This window comes from Ursus arctos, unplaced genomic scaffold (genome assembly GCF_023065955.2).
Source record: "Ursus arctos isolate Adak ecotype North America unplaced genomic scaffold, UrsArc2.0 scaffold_4, whole genome shotgun sequence".
Lineage (NCBI taxonomy): Eukaryota > Metazoa > Chordata > Mammalia > Carnivora > Ursidae > Ursus > Ursus arctos.
Window position 1 is genome coordinate 42,641,064 of NW_026623056.1, and position 20,824 is coordinate 42,661,887.

Sequence of the window (20,824 nt, forward strand, 5' to 3'; positions counted from 1 at the left end):
CCAAATGGCAAAATGGTAACGCCAAACATAAAAAATCAAAAGATCTAGTGATTCTCTTCTCTTTTGGAGGGTAATCCTTGGGTATGCACTATTAACTCAAGGTGTAGCAGAGAACTAACAAGTTTTTTCATAATTTTTTAAAAATTCATTCAATTCATAGATTACGTGCTTCGAAGAAAGGATAATCTTAACATCTGTGATTTGTTTTTCATTGTTTAGGTCTGTTTTGTGTTGTTTTAATTGTGATTATCTAAGGGTCTTTTGTACTCCTTTTCTGGAGGTTCTTTCTGACATTGCCTCAGTAATTTTATGTTTTAAGCAAAAAAACATGAAAAAACAGAGGAGTCACTTTTTTTATTACTAGGAAATCAGTTACTACTGAAGGTTTCCTACTGAAAAAGACAGTTCTTTTCCTAAACGTGTCAAGACTTATGGTTTAAAGGTGAATTTTCACTGATAGTGATTAGAGAGATTATTTTATCCCTCCCCCCCACATGAATTAAGCCCATTAACAAATCTTTATTGAGGACTGGAATGCTAGACATTGATTTGTTCCAATTTCCATAAATGACATAATTGTCAATAATTGTGCTCAAGAACAAGGATTACCTTTTTTCACTTTTTTGTACTCCCTTTGTGGTATGAGTCTAAGAACATGGCTTAGTATAATTTATTTGGTAAATATTAGGTATTCTGTATTGCTTAAGGTTGCCTTTTATTGTTGATATTCCAGTGACAAAGCTAAGAATTAAATAGGTCATGTTGCTGATGCTGCTAGTAATTTGGCGCAGAAAATGAAAGCTTGGTAGTATTTGAGATTAGAAAAAGAAACACTGTCACAATTTAGACTATTAATGCCAATTTTTTCTTTGGGTGCTTGGGTTACAAGGATGTTGGTCTCTATTATATTTTTAGTTCTCCAAAGAAACTTTATCTTCCTGAGGTTTAAAAACAAAGGTAGTGTTTTTTCAGAATTTCTTTAGAATTATGGACAGAAACAATATTGTAAGCAATTTTTTAGTTATCTAATTTAAATATGATTTATTTTTAAGCAAACTTGCTGCTGATGTAGTTTTGAAAACTCTTGATTTGATGAACAAACTTAAACAGTTGGTTCCTGGTATGGAAGTAAGCTTCTATAAAATCCTTCAGGTGAGTTTAAGCTCTTCAAATATTGAAGTTTATTCATACATAAATGCTTCCTAATGTGTGAGTTTCTGTTTTAATATTCTTCGTCTTTAGAAAATGTTTCTCTGAGAATTGGCCATCAGAAGAAAGTTAATTGCCTTAAGTAGCTATAATATTCCCACCACCTGGTAATTTTACTTAGTTTTGCAGGAATTGAGCATAAATGCCTCTGACTGTAATGTACAGGATGTTCATGATAGTAGAGCTTCCTCAGCCTTTTTCCTTTCTTGTGTCATACTTTAGGTTTCTTCGTTTATATCTAATAGCATTGCAGTGACGCGGGAGTGGTATTTGTTTTGGAGTTTTTGTTTTTGGTTGGGATTGACGATGTAGGGTACTAAGGGGATAAGGGACACATCTGGAAGAGAAGGACTTGATTGTGAGTGATAATAAGATTAGAGACGGTATGCAGAGAATAACTGACTCACAAATTCAATGATGGTAGCTGAAGAAGAGCTCTTCTATTTACCTTGATAGCCACAACACCTGACTTATAATAGATACTTAGCAAACGTGTGAATTGAGTTACTATAACAAACAAAGATGGCTCTGGTCTGTATAGACAGGTTAGAAGCCAAAACTGGAACCTTACACAGGAGCCACTTGTACACTTTTTTTTTGCTTAAGAGATGGGGTTCAGATGTTGACTCCACCATCAGTCAGTCAGGTCAGTGCAGACTTGAGCAAGCTATTTCACTTGTCTGAGCTCTAGCTTCCTTAAATACAGATTGAAAATAATGAATCTCCCTCCATGGGAGCAGTTACGAAGGGTTACCATGAGGGTTAGAGATAAAGCCCAGCTTTTAACGTGGTTTTGTGGCATAAGATTTATACTTGAGTACTTACAAAACACTCGACATTGTAAAATGTAGGTAACTATAAAGGAGTCATATTTTAATATTTTTTCTCTGTTAACAACTTAAAAATTGAGTCAAACTGATTTTGCATCAATTAGATGTTTTTCAGAATAAATGATTTGGGGCTTACAGTACTAATGTAAAATATTTACTGACATGGAGGACTTACACTTCAAGTATAATTGTTTCAGTTACTGAATTAGAATTTTTTTAGTTAATTTGAATTTTATTCTTATTTTTTACTTTAATTGGAAATGACTAACTGTTGTTTCTTATAGCCATATTTTCTTTTAAGGGTAGCTAGAAAAATAAAACAACAATTCAAAACATCAGTCAGTTGTAGATGATATTTTAAATTCATCAATATATTTAATATGTGATTTTCATAGGCACAACAAAACTCTTGCCAGTTTTTTTTAAAGCTAGTGTTCATATTGACTGCATAGATAATTATAACAAAGTAAAGGCTAATAAATACATTCAAACATCAGATAGAAACCTTTCAGAATTTGCCTAGAATTATTTTATGATTTAGCTCTGTTTACTCACCTTGCTCTAAAAATCCTGACATTATTTATTCTTTGTGCCTCTTGTTTTCTGGTTTCTGATTTGCTTAGGATCCACGCCTGATTACTCCCTTGGCTTTTGCTTTAACATCAGATAATAGAGAACAAGTACAGTCTGGATTGGGAATATTACTGGAAGCTGCTCCACTGCCAGATTTTCCTGCTTTAGTGTGAGTTGTAGTCATTTGCAGTGTATCTCTTATGGTGCAGGAGTACCCTGCTGTGTTTCTTTAGTAGTCCTCAATATAGATAGATTAGAAAATTTGTGAGCCAGAGACTTCATTATAACAGTAATTTTTCAAGTAATTAAAAGAAAATTTGAGGGGCGCCTGGGTGGCTCAGTCGTTAAGCGTCTGCCTTCAGCTCAGGGCATGATCCCGGCATTCTGGGATCGAGCCCCACATCAGGCTCCTCTGCTGGGAGACTGCTTCTTCCTCTCCCACTACCCCTGCTTGTATTCCCTCTCTCGCTGGCTCTCTCTATCTCTGTCAAATAAATAAATAAATAAATAAATAAATAAATAAATAAATAAAATCTTTTTAAAAATAAAAAAATAAAAGAAAATTTCATTCCAGTAACTGAAAAGACCAGGTGTATACTCAGGGAAAAGCTAGCTTCAGGTGAGTTAAATATGTTTTCCAGGCACTATGCCCCCCTGTCTCTCACCTCCTCTATTTGACATAGTAGCTTCTGGACTTTGCTTACATCTTACCAGTTTAGTTCTTACATAAAACAAATTTTCCCTGTGTCAGCTATACTAAAAAAAAAACATTTAGATTAGATGTGAGGAGGAACTTTCTCAGTTTAAGGCTTGTAGATAACCACAGGATTGCCAGAAGTTAAGATGGGAATCTGCTCTAAAGGATTAAACACTTAATAAACAACATAGCTTTTAGGACTAAAAAACAACCAACAAAAACAAAACAGGGAAGAAAACAAAGAGCTTTCCCTTCCCAGTTGTTTAAAGGATAAGTCAAACATCACTTTCATCGACCAAATCTGGGTCATTTCCCAATGAGGGACCTTGGCAGATCCCCAGGATTCATCTGTGAGAACTACATGAACTCTAAGTTAGTTTAGGGGCGGTGGGAGGATTCCTAAAGAAAAATTCTGTGCTTTTATCAGAAAGTGGAATAGATAATGGCCAAGCAGAATTGTCCACTATTCTCATTAATTTCAAACATTAAGAGAATATTTGCTATTATGTTTTTTAAAAAATTGAGATTTTCGGGGCTCTCCATAAACTAAATGAATTGATCAAACATCCAGTTGTATTCTACTTTAATTTTAAAAAGTTTAAGGGGCTTATATAAATGAATTTGCAAAAGTGGTTTGAATAAACTGAAGTAAGTTGGTGAGTAGGTGAGACATTCTATATGCCAGGGGTCTGAAAACTATAGCCAGCAGGCAGGAGCGTATGTTTGTAAATGAAGTTTTACTGAAAAAAGGGCACATCCATTCATTTTCATATTGTCTGTATTTTCTGTGTCTACATTCATGCTACAACATCAGAATTGGGTAGTGGTAAGAGAGACTATATGGCCCCTTAAGCTTAAGATTCTTACTGCTTTGTCCTTTAAGAAAAAGTTTGCCAACCTCTGCTATTTTTCTGTTGTTGTTAAAGATTTTATTTATTTATTTGAGAGTGAGAGAGAGCGTGTGCACAAGTCGGGGGAGGGGCAGGGAGAAGCAGTCTCCCAGCTGAGACGGGAGCCCGATGTGAGAAGACATGGGGCTCGATCCCAGGACCCTGGGATCGCGACCTGAGCCAAAGGCAGATGCTTACCCGACTGAACCACCCAGGTGCCCTCTCTGTTTCTTTTAACTGACTTAGCAAACTCATTTTTCAGAATTAATTAAGTAGTCATAAATTAAGAGATTAAGAACTGTGGAGAACAAGACCTAGAGACCACATAATCAAAATTCTCTTCATTTTATAGTAAATATTTTTTAACAAATGGACAAATAGGGAGCTTCTCAAGTTAAAACCTGGAAATGGTCTGTGAAGCTGCTTCATTTAGTCATTGCTCCAGTTGTGGTAATCTGACATAAAGGAAAGCCCCTAAGTTTCAGAACGAAAGCTTCAGCTTCACTGAAAGTGGGAGTCTCATCCTCTGTCTCTGTATATGAGTTCTTCCTCCCATTTCTTTGTATCTTGGCTGCCCCTGTCTTACTTGTGTTACATAATTTTCTCTTTAGACACTATCTCAGGTGTTCCTTTATTTTATTTATGTCTGTGTATGCCTTTGTTTATATCATCTTAGTTTAATAAGGTAAATTTATATGTTGGATGAATGGGTGGGTGGGTAAATAAGTAGGTTTTTTGGTGTGCGTTTCTATCTGGTGAGGGCCAGCTGTGTGCCAGGCCCTCTTCTAGTCATTTTAGATACTGCAGTAAATTAGACTGGGGGCCTCTGTCATATGGTTTACATTCTAGTTGGGAGACAAATTTAAAAAATTAAGTTTCATAATGTGTATGTCAGTATGGGTGGAGGGGCCTCTCTGAGGAAGTGAATTTGAACTGAGACCTGATGATAAGAAGGAGCCAACTCTATGCAGATCTGGTGGGAAGAATCTTCTAGGAAAGAAAAAGCTCATTCAAAGACCCTGTGGCAGGAACAAGGCATGATAAATGGAAGGGGCAGAATGAGAGTCAGGTTGGTGAGAAGATAGTGAGAAACGGCAAGGATGAAAGACATAGGTAAAGGACAGGTGATGTTGCCCATGGTGAGAAGGATGTTCTTACCAATAGCAATAACATTGTACTTAATTTTTATAAATAATCCATACTCACAGACTAATTCTAGTGCCTCCAGACCAGAGGTGGAATTGTCATTATAAAGGATTGTAAGTAGAAAGGCATTTCCGTGGCAAATATTTAGGGTATTTCCCAAAATTTGGCTTCATCATAGACTCCAAGATTATTTCAAAAATATTTGAAGGCTTATATTCCTAAAAAGATCCATTCTAGAAGTCCCCTAATTCTATACTAACTGCCTTTTCATCTATTTTTTTTTAATTTTTTATTATGTTTTGTCAGTCACCATACAATACATCCTTAGTTTTTGATGTAGTGTTCCATGATTCATTGTTTGTGTATAACACCCAGTGCTCCATGCAATACGTGCCCTCCTTAATACCCATCACCGGCCTATCCCAATCCCCCACCCCCTTCCCCTCTGAAGCCCTCAGTTTGTTTCCCAGGGTCCCTAGTCTCTCGTGGTTCATTCCCTCTTCTGTTTACCCCCTCTTCAGTCTTCCCTTCCTTCTCCTACTGATCCCCCTGCTATTTCTTATGTTCCATAAATGAGTGAAACCATATGATAATTGTCTTTCTGTGCTTGACTTATTTCACTTAGCATAATCTCCTCCAGTCCCGTCCATGTTGTTGCAAATGTTGGGTAATCATTCTTTCTGATGGCTGAGTAATATTCCATTATATATGGACCACATCTTCTTTATCCATTCGTCTGTTGAAGGGCATCTTGGCTCCTTCATCTATTTTTTTTTAAGATTTTATTTATTGAGAGAGTGCACACAAGTGGGGTGGGGGGAGGGGGCAGACAGAGAGGGAGAGAGACTCTCAAGCTAGCGCAGAGCGCATGGCAGGACTCAATCTCATGACCCTGAGATCATGATCTAGGCCAAAATCAAGAGTTGGACACTCAACCGACTGAGCCACCCAGGCTCCCCTTCCACTATTTTTTTGTAATTCTTTCATTCTTTTTTTTTTTTTTTTCTTTTTTAATTCCTATTCAGACTTGGAGAAAGCATAGCAGCAAACAATGCCTACAGACAACAGGAAACAGAACATATGCCCAGGAGAATGCCCTTGCAATCACTAAATCACAGTCTTCCAACTTCAGTAAAATGTTTAACTCCTCCACTTTTGAAAGCTAGAGTTCCTGGGTTGAACATTGAGGAATTAATAGAGAAACTTCAGGCTGGAATGGTGGTGAGTGGTAAATAGCCATTATAAATGGGATTCTGCCTTGTACATACCAACTAAATATCAGCCCTGATTATAACATTTATTTAAATAACTTTAGATGCAGATTTGATCAATGAAACCTTATCTTTTAATATGAAAACAACAATATTCTAGGAAGTTTGGAAAGAAAGAAAAAAAATTAGCCATAAAATTCCCACATTTTAACACAGCAATCATTTTTCCCCCAGTCTTCCCCAATTAGCCTACCCACATCCTCTCTACCCCCCTGTTTAAGAAATATATCCCACAAGCATATCAGGTCCTACCCAGATACTCTTCTGCAATAGCCAGGTTAATGAAATGTTGTGAACCTTCTAATACAACGCTCATTTTTTTACTTTGTTACTAAGTTTTAATGATTTAGTTTCACACTAGGCATTTATTTTTTTGTTGTGTTGCGTGTTAAAATTTTCTGATTTTTGACTGTTGTATTAAAACTTAGGTAAAGGATCAGATTAATGATGTGAGAATATCTGACATAATGGATGTATATGAGATGAAACTGTCCACATTAGCAGTGAGTACAAGCTTATTTTAACTATTCGTAACCATTAAGCTTAAATAGATGTTTCTCTGGTAAGTGATAAAGATTAACGGTATGTTTTCTTACAGTCCAAAGAAAGCAGGCTACAAGATCTTTTGGAAGCAAAAGCTCTAGCGCTTGCACAGGCTGATAGACTGATTGCTCAATATCGCTGTCAAAGAACTCAAGCTGAGACAGAGGTGTGTACGATATAAAGACTTATCAGTAGAAAAATAAATGAAGTAGAACATGTACAAAATTTTAGTTATATTTTTGTTACTGTTTGAACTAAACTGTTCTCAGCATTTGACACAACTATTCTCTTCCATCTTGAAACCCCTTCCCCCTTTAATTTTGGTCACCCCATTATCTTCTGATTTTTTTTCTACACTAATGGATATTCTTTTCCTATATCCTTTAGCGACTTCTCTTTCTCCACTCAACCCTTAAATGTTGGGTTTTCCCAGCATTATGGTCTAAGCCCTTTGGCCTTCTTTAGGTGGTCCAGGGTTTCAGTCATTACCAGAATGTTAATGCCACCAATTTTATGTGCCGAGCCCAGATCCTTTACGCTAAGCACTAATGCTTCCTGTATACCTCTGTTTAAATATATAGCAGATACTTCCCATTCAGTATGACCAATGCTGAACTCATCATCCTTTTTAAAAATGTACTCTTTTTTTGTATATTCCCTCTTGTTCTGAAGAGTTTTCCAGACAGGAAACCTGGAAGTCACACAATTTACTTCCTATGATTAGCCATCCACCAAACCCAGTTGATTCTACCTTCTAAATATTACTTTTTTCGGCCTTGTCTCTTCTTGCCACTATTTGCTATGGGTCAAATCCTTGTCATTTTTTATATGAATCATAGCAGAGCCTCTAGTTAGTCTTTTTACCTTCAGTCTGGAGCCCTCCTCTTAACCACCGTCTGTGTGCATCCCAAGTCATCTTTTTGTATTTGGTTCCGCCCTCCCTTGTTCCCCTACATTGATTCCTGAGGATGTAATCTGATTTTATTGCTCCTGTGCTAAATATCCTGCAGTGGCTTACCATTTTACTCAGCAGATGATTTTAAATTCCTTAGTTTGGCACACAGGATTCTAAAACTACTATCATTCCTCATCTCCTTGCATTTCTGTGCATTCTCTGCAATCAACTGTATCAGATTACTTTGCAGTTTCTTACGCAGTTCTATTGCTTTGCAGTTACTTGACATACTCTTAGGTTTCCCTGTGCTTGTACTTGCTCTTCCATGGCTGGAACACCTTTTTCTCTTTCTCTGCCTAACTCCTAATAATCCTTCAGATTTTAGTTTAAATACCTCCATTTCTTGTTTTTTTTTTTTTAAATGATTTTTTATTATATTATGTTAGTCACCATACAGTACATCCCCGGTTTCCGATGTAAGGCTCGATGATTCATTAGTTGTGTATAACACCCAGTGCACCAAGCAATACATGCCCTCCTTACTACCCATCACCGGTCTATCCCATTCCCCCACTCCCCTCCCCTCTGAGGCCCTCAGTTTGTTTCTCATAGTCCATAGTCTCTCATGTTTCATTCCCCCTTCTGATTACCCCCCCTTTCTTTATCCCTTTCTTCCCCTACCGATCATCCTAGTTCTTATGTTCCGTAGATGAGAGAAATCATATGATAGTTGTCTTTCTCTGCTTGACTTATTTCACTTAGCATTATCTCCTCCAGTGCCGTCCATGTTGTAGCAAATGTTGAGAACTTGTTCTTTCTGATTGCTGAGTAATATTCCATCGTATATATGGACCACAACTTCTTAATCCAGTCATCTGTTGAAGGGCATCTCGGCTCCTTCCACGATTTAGCTATTGTGGACATTGCTGCTATGAACATTGGGGTGCATATGGCCCTTCTCTTCACTACGTCTGTATCTTTGGGGTAAACACCCAGTAGTGCAATGGCTGGATCATAGGGTAGCTCAATTTTTAACTTTTTAAGGGACCTCCACACTGTTTTCCAGAGTGGCTGTACCAACTTGCATTCCCACCAACAATGTAGGAGGGATCCCCTTTCTCCACATCCTCTCCAACAATTGTTGTTTCTTGCCTTGTCTATTTTTGCCATTCTAACTGGTGTAAGGTGGTATCTCAGTGTGGTTTTGATTTGAATTTCCTTGATGGCTAATGATTTTGAACATTTTTTCATGTGTCTGTTAGCCATTTGCATGTCTTCATTGGAAAAGTGTCTGTTCATATCTTCTGCCCATTTTTTGATTTGTTTATTTGTTTCTCGTGTATTGAGTTTGAGAAGTTCTTTGTAGATCTTGGATACCAGTCCTTTATCTGTAGTGTCATTTGCAAATATATTCTCCCATTCCGTGGGCTGCCTCTTAGTTTTTCTGACTGTTTCCTTGCCTGTGCAGAAACTTTTAATCTTGATGAAGTCCCATAAATTCATTTTATCTTTTGTTTCTCTTGCCTTTGGGGATGTATCATGAAAAAGGTTGCTTTGGCTGATGTCATAGAGGTTGCTGCCTATGTTCTCCTCTAGAATTTTGATGGATTCCTGTCTCACATCGAGGTCTTTCATCCATTTGGAGTTTATTTTTGTGTATGGTGTGATATAGTGGCCAAGTTTCATTCTTTTGCATGTAGCTGTCCAATTTTCCCAGCACCATTTATTGAAGAGACTTTTTCCCACCGGATGTTTTTTCCTGCTTTATCAAATATTAGTTGCCCAAAGAGCCGAGGGTCCATTTCTGGGCTCTCTATTCTGTTCCATTGGTCTATGTGTCTGTTTTTGTGCCAGTACCATGCTGTCTTTGTGATCACAGCTTTGTAGTACAGCTTGAAATCCGGCATTGTGATGCCCCCAGCTTTGTTTTTCCTTTTCAACAGTTCCTTGGCGATTCGGGGCCTTTTCTGTTTCCATACAAATTTAAGGACTTTTTGTTCCAGTTCTTTGAAAAATATCCTCGGTATTTTGATCGGGATAGCATTGAAAGTGTAGATTGCTCTGGGTAGCATGGACATTTTAACTATGTTAATTCTTCCGATCCATGAGCATGGAATATCTTTCCATCTTTTTATGTCTTCCTCAATGTCTTTCAAGAGTGATTTATAGTTTCTAGAATATAGGTCCTTTACGTCTCTGGTTAAGTTAATTCCAAGGTAACGTATGGTTTTTGGTGCTATTGTAAATGGGATGGATTCCCTAATTTCTCTTTCTTCAGTCTCGTTATTCGTGTATAGAAATGCAACTGATTTCTGAGCATTGATTTTGTATCCCGCCACGTTACTGAATTGCTCTATAATATAACTTCTAATAGTTTGGGAGTGGCTTCTTTTGGGTTTTCCATATAGAGTATCATGTCATCTGCGAAGAGAGACATTTTGACTTCTTCTTTGCCGATTTGAATACCTTTGATCCCTTTTTGTCGTCTGATTGCTGTTGCAAGGACTTCTAGTACTATGTTGAATAATAGTGGCGAGAGTGGGCATCCTTGTCGTGTTCCTGATCTTAAGGGAAAGGCTTCCAGCTTTTCCCCATTGAGAATAATATTTGCAGTAGGCTTTTCATAGATGGCTTTTATGAGATTGAGAAATGTACCTTCTATTCCTACACTCTGAAGGGTTTTAATCAGGAAAGGATGCTGTATTTTGTCCAATGCTTTTTCGGCATCGATTGAGAGGATCATATGGTTCCTGAGTCTTTTCTTGTTGATATGATGTATCACGCTGATTGATTTGCGAATATTGAACCACGCTTGCATCCCAGGTATGAATCCCACTTGATCGTGATGGATAATCCTTTTAATGTACTGTTGGATTCTATTAGCAAGTATCTTGTTGAGGATTTTGGCATCCGTATTCATTAGGGAAATCGGACTGTAATTCTCCTTTTTGAGGGGGTCTTTGCCTGGTTTGGGGATCAAGGTAATATTGGCCTCATAGAATGAGTTTGGTAGCTTTCCTTCTGTTTCTATTTTTTGAAATAGCTTTAGGAGAATAGGTATTATTTCTTCTTTGAACGTTTGGTAGAATTCCCCAGGAAAACCGTCCGGGCCTGGAGTTTTGTTATTTGGAAGGTTGTTTATCACTGACTCAATTTCTTCATAATTAATTGGCCTGTTTAAGGAATCAATTTCTTCCTGTTTCAATCTTGGTAGTTTATAGGTTTCCAGGAAGGATTCCATCTCTTCCAGATTGCTTAGTTTATTGGCATATAGCTGTTGATAAAAATTTCTAATAATCCTTCCAATTTCAATGGTGCTCATCGTGACCTCTCCTTTTTCATTCATAATTTTAATAATCTGGGTCCTTTCTCTTTTCTTTTGGATAAGTCTTGCCAGTGGTCTGTCAATTTTATTGATTCTCTCAAAGAACCAGCTTCTAGTCCTGTTGATCTGCTCTACTGTACTTCTGGTTTCTGCTTGATTGATTTCAGCTCTAATTTTGGTCAACTGCTTCCTTGTGCGTGGATTAGGCCTGTCCCTCTGTTGCTGTTCCAGCTTCTTGAGGTCAGAATATAAAAACTGCATTTTAGATTTTTCTATTCTTTTGAGTGAGGCTTGGATGGCTATGTATTTCCCCCTTAGGACTGCCTTTGCAGTATCCCATAGGTTTTGGACTGTTGTGTTTTCATTCTCATTGGTCTCCATAAATTGTTTAATTTGATTTTTGATTTCCTGGTTTATCGAGTCATTCTTGAGCAGGATGGTTCTTAGTCTCCAAGTGTTTGAGTTTCTTCCAAATTTTTCCTTGTGGTTGAGTTCCAATTTCAGAGCGTTGTGGTCTGAGAATATGCGGGGGATAATTTCAGTCTTTTGGTATCGGTTGAGACCTGTTTTGTGTCCCAGAACATGGTCTATTCTTGAGAATGTTCCATGGGCATTAGAATAGAATGAGTATTCTTTGGTTCTGGGGTGTAGTGTTCTATATATATCTATGAGGTCCAACTCGTCGAGTATGGCATTCAAAGCCTTTGATTCTTTGCTTAGTTTTTGCCAGGGTGTTCTGTCTATTTCTGATAGTGGAGTGTTGAGGTCCCCTACTATTAATGTATTTTTATTTATATGTCTCTTTATTCTGGTTAAGAGTTGGCTTGTGTATCTTGCTGCTCCCCTGTTGGGGGCATATATATTTATAATTGTCATATCCACTTGTTGAATACTTCCCTTAAGAATAATATAGTGCCCTTCTGCGTCTCTAACTATAGTCTGTAGTTTAAAATCCAATTTATCTGGTATGAGAATTGCTACCCCAGCTTTCTTTTGAGGTCCATTTGCGTGAAAGATGGTACTCCATCCCCTTACTCTCAGTCTGAATGCATCTTTGGGTTTGAAATGAGTCTCTTGTAGACAGCAAATGGATGGGTCATTTCTTTTTATCCAATCTGCAACCCTGTGGCGTTTATGGGAGCATTTAAGCCATTAACATTAAGACTGAGTACTGAGAGATATGATTTTAATGATGCCATGTTGCCAGTAAAGTCTTTGTTTGTATTGGCTGTGACTTTCTGTTCTGTATCACTCTTGGGGCCTTTTTACTTTTATAGAACCCCCCGTAATATCTCCTGTAGGGCTGGTTTCGTGGTTACGAAATTGGTTAGTGACTGGCGATTCTGAAATGTCTTTATTTCTCCATCAATTCTGAATGACAGCCTTGCTGGATAAAGGATCCTTGGCTGCATGTTTTTCTCTGAAAGAGCTTTAAAAATGCTCTCCCAACCCTTTCTCTCATTCCAGGTCTGTGTAGACAGGTCTGACGTAATTCTGATGCCTTTGCCTTGGTACGTGAGAAATTTCTTTGCCCTGGCCACTTTCAATACTGTATCCTTGGATCTAATATTTGCGAAATGCACTATGATGTGACGTGGCGTAGGTTTGTCGTGGTTGAGCTTGGGAGGGGTCCTCTCTGCCTCTTGGACACGAATGTTTGTTTCCCTCGCTAGATTAGGGAAGTTTTCAGCTACAATTTGTTCAAATATCTCTTCTAGACCTCTGTTTTTCTCCACCCCCTCGGGGATGCCGATGATTCTAACATTGGATCGTTTCATTGAGTCAGTAATCTCCCGTAACCTACATTCATGGGCTTGGATTTTTTTAAGAGCAGCTTCTATTTTGGTTTTTTCCTCTATTAACCCATCCTCCAATTCACTAACCCGTTCCTCTGCTTCTGTGACCCTGGCCGTCAGAGCCTCTAGTTTTGCCTGCATTTGGCTCATAGAATTTTTAATTTCTGTCAGATTCGCTCTCATTTCTGTCCTTAGGGATTCTATATTCTCAGTAACCTTTTCGTTAATAGTTTTTTCAATTCTACTCATCATTTTGACCATCGTTACTCTGAATTCCATTTCTGATACTTTGGTTACATCCATATCCATTATTTCTGTGGCAGAGGCCACAGACTCACTGTCTTTTCTTTGCTGGGGAGGGGGGGGCTTCTCCTTCTTGTCATTCTGATGAGGAGAGGTTGCGGGGTTGTCCAGAGCCCAAATTATTGACTGGGTCCCAGGCCGTGCCCCTTGTTTTATAGGGATCTTAGGGATGTGGGCTTCTTCTTTAAAGATTTTATTTATTTATGTGGCAGCCAACCAGCGAGAGAGGGAACAGAAGCAGGGGAGTGGGAGAGGAAGAAGCAGGCTCCCAGCGGAGGAGCCCGATGAGGGACTCCTTTCCGGAACGCCAGGATCACGCCCTAAGCCGAAGACAGGCGCTCAATGACTGCACCACCCAGGCGCCCGGGTTGTGGGCTTCTTGATTTTTCAGCCTGCCTTCTGGGGGAGGCGCCTGCCGCGCTGATACTCAGGCAACCCTGTTTGGGTAGAGTCTCCGTGTCCCCTGCGAGGGGGGATGGGGATGGGCACTCTCTGAGCCGGTTAAATACCTCCATTTCTTAGGAAGCTGTCTCTGGTCCTCTGCTTCCCACACATGTGAAAATTGTATTGCCCTGCCCCTCACCCTTGATGTCAGAGATGGTTTTGGTATCTCTAGGCCCCAGCAAGCACAGTCCTTGGCACATGGTAGGTGCTCAGAAAGTTTGGCATTGTGCTGTGTGCATATATGTACACAGTGTGTACATTAGAAGTGAGAGCTTACTGCAGTAATATGAAATTCCTAGCAAATAGAAATGGAATCTCAACAGTTTGATATCATTTATAATGAATTATAATAAAGTCATTTGGCTTTTGAGAGAGGCATTAAAATCAGTGACACGTAAAGTACCTTTAGAGTCTTCTCAGAGTACACATCTTTGAAAAAATACGGATAAATATAACCATATGTTTTCCTTTTCTTCTTTTGACATGGATTCCTTTGTCTTGCCTGATAGCATGTTGAATTTATCATAAATTCCAACAAAGAAAATTAGCGATATTAAACTCATTTTGTCCTCTCCTTTCCCATAGCACATTCTTATATTCTATGTCTGTTGGACATGTCTTGTATTTTATTGGAGAATTTAATGTTTTATCCATTTTACTGGAAAAGCTTCTTATAAAAATAACACTAAATAATGGGGTATTACTGCTTTATAGACTGTCATAAAAACAGAAGGGCTTAGGTTTTTATCTGGCATTTCAGAATAAGAGTATTTTTCAGGCTAAAGGGTGTTGGGGGGAGTTCACTTCTCATTCTAGTTTTCTGTTTCTTTAATGTTTCACAAATACTTTCATATTAATTTTGGTTGTATTCCCTGATAGTCCTAGCTTAATTTTAAGTGTTTGCTTAATCATCTGTGGTATAGTTAAGATCTTATTTTTAATTTCTACCTGAAATGGGAAAACTGATTTGTGTAAACTTTATGGTTTAGTGTTGATGGCTAGCGCCAAGGACCACACATACCCTTTTAATTAAATACTGGATGTAGAGCTACCTTCTTGTTGTTATAATTGTGTTCATTTCCATGAGTCTGGTCATACTGAGATTATTCTAGTCAGGATAATCTCCTAAGTAAAAAACTATAACAGTGTTAGATTTATTAGAGGTAGTTAAGTAATAAGTATATATGACTACTAAAACTTTATATAACCCCATAGATGCTAGCCTATTAGATACTTGGTAAACCTTTTAAATTATAGAAACTGAGCATATTATATACATGGTAGCAGAAAAGTCTCTGTTCTGTTTGGTTTTGTTTTAGGCACGGACACTTGCTGGTATGTTGAGAGAAGTTGAGAGAAAAAATGAAGAGCTTGGTGTGTTGCTGAAGGCACAGCAGGTTGAATCAGAAAGAGCCCAGAGTGATATCGAGCATCTCTTCCAACATAATAGGAAATTAGAGTCTGTGGCTGAAGAACATGAAATACTGACAAAATCCTACATGGACCTTGTTCAGAGGTAAATTAATAAAGTAAAATTTCTGTGTAAAGTTGGAATCTAGAATGAACACACAGCATTTCTTTTCTGTGGCCTTAAAATCCTTTTGTAAACTTTCACATATTCTGATAATTCCATAAGTTAAGTAGTTGACAAGAAACTTACATTACAGGGGCGTCTGGTAGCGCATTCGTTAAGTGTCTGCCTTCGGCTCAGGGCGTGATCCCAGCATTCTGGGATCGAGCCCCACATCAGGCTCCTCCGCTAGGAGCCTGCTTCTTCCTCTCCCACTACCCCATGCTTGTGTTCCCTCTCTCGCTGGCTGTCTCTATGTCAAATAAATAAATAAAATCTTTAAAAAAAAAAAAAAAAGAAACTTACATTATAGGTAAATGAAGTATTGTTTACTCAAACTCAGGATCAAAGTCAGAAACAGAATACAGGTCTCTCTGTTTCTTTCCGGTTGACTCTGCATATTTCAGGTATTCATACAGTCCTCAGTCGTCTGGGGTGTTAGCACCTCAAGAACAAGTTAAGTCTGCTTTGTTCACTGACAGACCCCTAAGGCCTGGAACAGTACTCGGTACACAGTTAGGCATTTCATAAATATGGAATGACCTTAGTTGTCATGATTCATGTTAAGTTGAGCTATATGAATTAGCCATTTCTGTACATCAAATGCATTGAATATGAACAATTTCATAGTATTCAGTCAAATAGCATAGAAATTCAGGTGTTAGTGTTTAAAACATCTCTAAGTTTGTAGTGAGTATTTCTCCTTAATGGCATTGAATATGGTTTACTTATATGTGTGACTGTAACAATCTGTGGAATAAATTCTTATAGGTGAATTGTTGGGTTAAAGGGTATGTGCTTTCAAATTTTTTATGAATTGACAAGTTTCCTTCCAAAAAGGCTGTACAAACTTACATGCCTACTAACAAAATATGAGATTGATCATGTTTTCCTTCTTTGTCAAATTTTTTTATCTTTTAGGTCAATTTTAAAACTTCTGAGGGGCGCCTGGGTGGCACAGCGGTTAAGCGTCTGCCTTCGGCTCAGGGCGTGATCCCAGCGTTATGGGATCGAGCCCCGCATCAGGCTCCTCCGCTATAAGCCTGCTTCTTCCTCTCCCACTCCCCCTGCTTGTGTTCCCTCTCTCGCTGGCTGTCTCTCTCTCTGTCAAATAAATAAATAAAATCTTTAAAAAATAAATAAATAAATAAATAAATAAATAAATAAATAAATAAATCTTCTGAGATATAAAGAAGACCCAGAACAATTATGTATTTTCTACCAAACAATACAAATTGAAGCATTCTGGTTAACTTGTTTTTTGTTTTAATTTATAATTAAAGATTGGTTAAGATTTGAAAAAAAATGTTCTATCTATGCTATTAATATAGAGTTCGAGAAAATTTTAACTGCAAGGTCCATGTGCTTATTTGCCCATCAGTAAAAATGAAGGCTGGAAAATGTATAGCATCTAGAAAATTTGTGATGTTAAAATTTCCTAAACAGGATATTTTCTCCCAACAACAACTTTCTTCAAGCTCTGTTTGAGCAGCCCTGATAGAGTGGACTATCAGCGTTAAGTCAGGATGTGAGAAAAAGTAAGCATTGGTCCCACAGAAATACGTGGTTTCCAGGAACCATGGGAATATCCCGCTGATGTTCCAGATAGTGAGTGAGGGGCCAAGAGGTAAAACTCCTGCCTTCTGGGGCCAGAAGGTAACAAATAATGAAGTAGGCTGGGGAAAGAAAGGTCATCTGTAATGGTAGGGACTGTCTAAAGGCATTCAAATTCAGAATTTTAAAAACCACGTGGGACAGATAAAACACTTGTAGGCAAATTTGGCCAGTGCTACCAGTTTGTACTTAGTGAAGTAAAAAAGGACATGTTATGCTTAAGATACTTGGGTGTCAAAGTATCACTTTAGAAAGTATTTCTGTGTTTACTTTGCTGGTAAACTAAGCAGGACTGTTAGATGCAGAGCTCTAAAGAGATAAGAGAAGTTTAGTATCCTCAGCTACTTCATTAATTCGACATTTTTAATTAAGCATACATTATGCCCAAGAGGCTAATGATGGCAGATTTAAGTTTTATTTTTTAATAAACTTCATCCTTTTACAGAAGTTTTAGAAAATTTTCTGGATCTAACTATAAAAATATCATATATATAGCAAATTATGTAGAGCAATGTTATCTGTAAGGCTCTATATCCTTATATATGCAGTAAATGCCCTGTACTTTTTATAGTAAATGTAACCTCCTAAATCAGCCAAAATACATCTTTAATGTCTTTTAGAGTTTAATCTAACTTTCTTTATGTCCTGCTTGTTCATGACATTCTTCTTCTTCAGTGTATGAAGTTTGGTTTGAAGAAATAATAAAGAACACAGTTTCTTTTCTCTATCATATGTTTGCCTCCATAAAAATATCAACTCATCTTGTCTTTTCAGGAATGAAACCACTGAAAAGAAGAATAAAGATTTGCAGATGACATGTGATTCTCTGAATAAACAAATTGAGACAGTGAAAAAGTTGAATGAGTCTTTCAAACAACAAAATGAAAAGTAAAATCTCTAGTTCTTCTAATTATTTTGGATTTTTCAAAAACAGTGATTCCCTTTATACAGAGCATTGCTTTTTACAAATAAAATTAATAGAATTACCACTTATTTTAGATATAAAATATATATTTGACAAAATGTAAAGGTAATTACTGTTCTTATTAATTTTCTCTTAAAATTCTTGTTGAGGAGAGGAAGATTTCCTTGATGTTTTCTTCTCTATTTTTATAACTTCAGAACTATTGCCCAATTAATAGAGAAAGAAGAACAGAGAAAAGAAGTACAGAACCAACTAGTAGACAGAGAATGTAAGCTAGCAAGTAAGTAGCTTCTCATTTAATATATTGTCTGTATTTTAATATATATTGGTAGAAAAATCAAAGCATAATTTTATTTTCTAGTTCTCTCATTTTTTTAAATCTTAAGTCATGTTTTAAACAGCTTCCCTTTTCTTGCCATAACATTTTACAGAGCAGTTTAGTTAGATTGATTAAATTGAAAAAGCAGTATGTTTTTTTAAAATCTGGGAGTTAGAGGAAATGATGGTCTTTTCAAAAGAAAGAGTTTTAAAAGAACATAACAGCAGGTGGCAGTGCTAGGTAACTTTTAGTAAGCAGCTTCTTAATGGCAGTAGCTCTGAAGTGATCCATAAAAACCTTTTTGTTCTAACTCATTTGCCTTAGAACACAGACATCTGCCTATTTAATTTTTCATACTTTTCTATATCTCTCTAACCCTTAAGCTATGAGGATTGTCTTTCCTCTCATAACTATACATATAATATCAGGAACAGAGGAAGAGGGAAAGACATGGAGATTTGGCATTTTCTATGGAATACTGGCCTAGGGGAAGAGTTCCACGGTGTTTTTTTATTCATCAAATACTGTAGAAATTTTATTTCCAACAAGGTATTTCTTCATCTTCCCAGTTGTCGTTCTTTTGCTCTAATTACATAGTGGCGAATAAACCTTTTCAGGGTAACATCAGTATCCACCCTCTGAGCTTATAGCTGACTGTTTGTTTGTTTGAAGATTTGCAACAAAAAACAAAAGTACAAGAAGAAAAGATTAAAATCTTGCAAAAAGAAAGGGAAGATAAGGAAGAAACCATTGATATCCTTAGAAAGGAATTAAACAGAACAGAACAGATAAGAAAAGAATTGAGCATTAAGGTAAGAATCTGTTGAGTTCTCATTGGTAGTAGATGAGTAAGTCTGATTTTGTGGAAAAGGTGAACTTGGGTAAATTAAAGTTCTGATTCTTTAGTAATTTCATTTAGAAGATATGTAATATCTTTCTCACAATGTGAAAACCTGTATTTTTCCTAAAATCATGAAAAACTTACTAAATACATATTGTGTACCAGCACTTACTACTTTTAAGTGGGCAAAGAATACAGAAAGAGGGTCTCAGTTCTGAATGTCACCTACAGGTGGCTGTATTTGGCTGCCTCTCCAAGCTTTTAGGGTTGGGAATAATAACAGTGGTTCATATTTGTCTAGAACTTTATAATTTGCAAAGCACTCTGAAACATTTTTCTTAATCCTCTTCTCTTTAACAAATATATTAATATATATTAAATATTTTCAACCTACAAATGAAACTGAGTCTTGAGTTACTTACTGAGGGTCTGTCACAAAGCTAAGTATTCAGTATTCTGAATCTAAGTCCACTGTTCATTCCACATTATGGTTGTTTGTGTGTGGTAGCTACGAATAGGACTTTCTGGCCCATCTGCTACCAGGAAGATGAGAACACGCCAGGATTAAATGACCGTTTGAACAACTACAGAGCACGAGTGACAGAAGAGGCATAAAATTTAATGCCACATTTACCGATTTCCTAGTTCTGCTTTCATGTGATCATCTTAATAGTGATTCTGAATTGTGATGTGTAGTGTTTTCTGCAAAATTTCAGCTGCTAATGTTGACTTAAAAAGACAAATTGAATATGTTTTTCCAATTTGTATTATATTGTTTAATAATTACTTATCTTAAGCTTACCATAAAATTTAATTAACTAAGATAGAATATGTATTTGTAATGTGTCTTTTGACATGGTGGTTTTACAAATGAAAAATAGGACGTCTTAAAATATCTGTGAAGGGAAGACATGCTAAGTTTGTTTTCCTCAATTCCTCTCCTCCCCCATTTCCTAGGCTTCCTCCCTAGAGGTTCAAAAGGCCCAATTAGAAGGTCGTTTGGAAGAGAAAGAGTCGCTGGTGAAACTTCAGCAAGAGGAGTTGAACAAACACTCTCATATGATAGCAATGATCCACAGTTTAAGTGGTGGAAAAATAAGTCCAGAAGCTGTGAATCTCAGTATATAGATGTTATGTATTTATCTTCCGGGGGAGGTGTGGTAGGGGAGGTAATTTGTGACTCCGGAACAACAGCAAATTATTATCAAATTATTAATTTAGTAAAGAACCTGATCTGATAAATATTTTTTATTTGGTCTTAAAAGTTTTACGTCCTGTTTCTGGCTTTTATTGCTTAAAGCTTTCTTTGGTTCTTATATTAGAATGTTCTTCTTGACCTCCATTATTGTTTTTCTGAGGTTTTTCCCTTTTCCTTAGTTGCTTTCCACTCTCTTCTGTTTTTTAATTTATTCTCATTTGTGATTAGATTTAAAAATCAATTTTTCTTGATATCACAATCCTAAAGATTAAGAAATTGAAAACACAGTTATTAGTATAAAAAAAGAAGGCGTGGCATTGCCCGCAAAGTTTTTCTCTACATAGCACAAAAGAAAATTCAATGAATTTAAAATAATTTTATTACTGCATTTAAAATGCAGTAAGATATATGGTATAAATTCTAAATTTGAAAAAA

General features: G+C 37.0%; 1 protein-coding gene across 2 annotated transcripts in view; it reads left to right on the forward strand.

Annotated features, from left to right (window-relative positions):
* The window catches only part of CIP2A (cellular inhibitor of PP2A), a 45,392-nt gene extending 24,800 nt beyond the window's left edge, over positions 1–20,592 (forward strand). Inside the window, exons 12-21 of one of the 2 annotated variants that reach the window (XM_026492888.4) lie at positions 1,053–1,152; positions 2,663–2,781; positions 6,371–6,566; positions 7,045–7,119; positions 7,215–7,325; positions 15,242–15,438; positions 17,881–17,994; positions 18,229–18,311; positions 19,023–19,162; positions 20,149–20,592. In XM_026492888.4, the coding sequence (XP_026348673.1) occupies positions 1,053–1,152; positions 2,663–2,781; positions 6,371–6,566; positions 7,045–7,119; positions 7,215–7,325; positions 15,242–15,438; positions 17,881–17,994; positions 18,229–18,311; positions 19,023–19,162; positions 20,149–20,319 (1,306 nt within the window). In that variant the 3' untranslated portion in view covers positions 20,320–20,592. The remainder of the gene's footprint in view (positions 1–1,052; positions 1,153–2,662; positions 2,782–6,370; positions 6,567–7,044; positions 7,120–7,214; positions 7,326–15,241; positions 15,439–17,880; positions 17,995–18,228; positions 18,312–19,022; positions 19,163–20,148) is intronic. The other variant, XM_057306563.1, reaches the window with a different exon arrangement.
* The last annotated feature ends 232 nt before the right edge of the window (positions 20,593–20,824 follow it).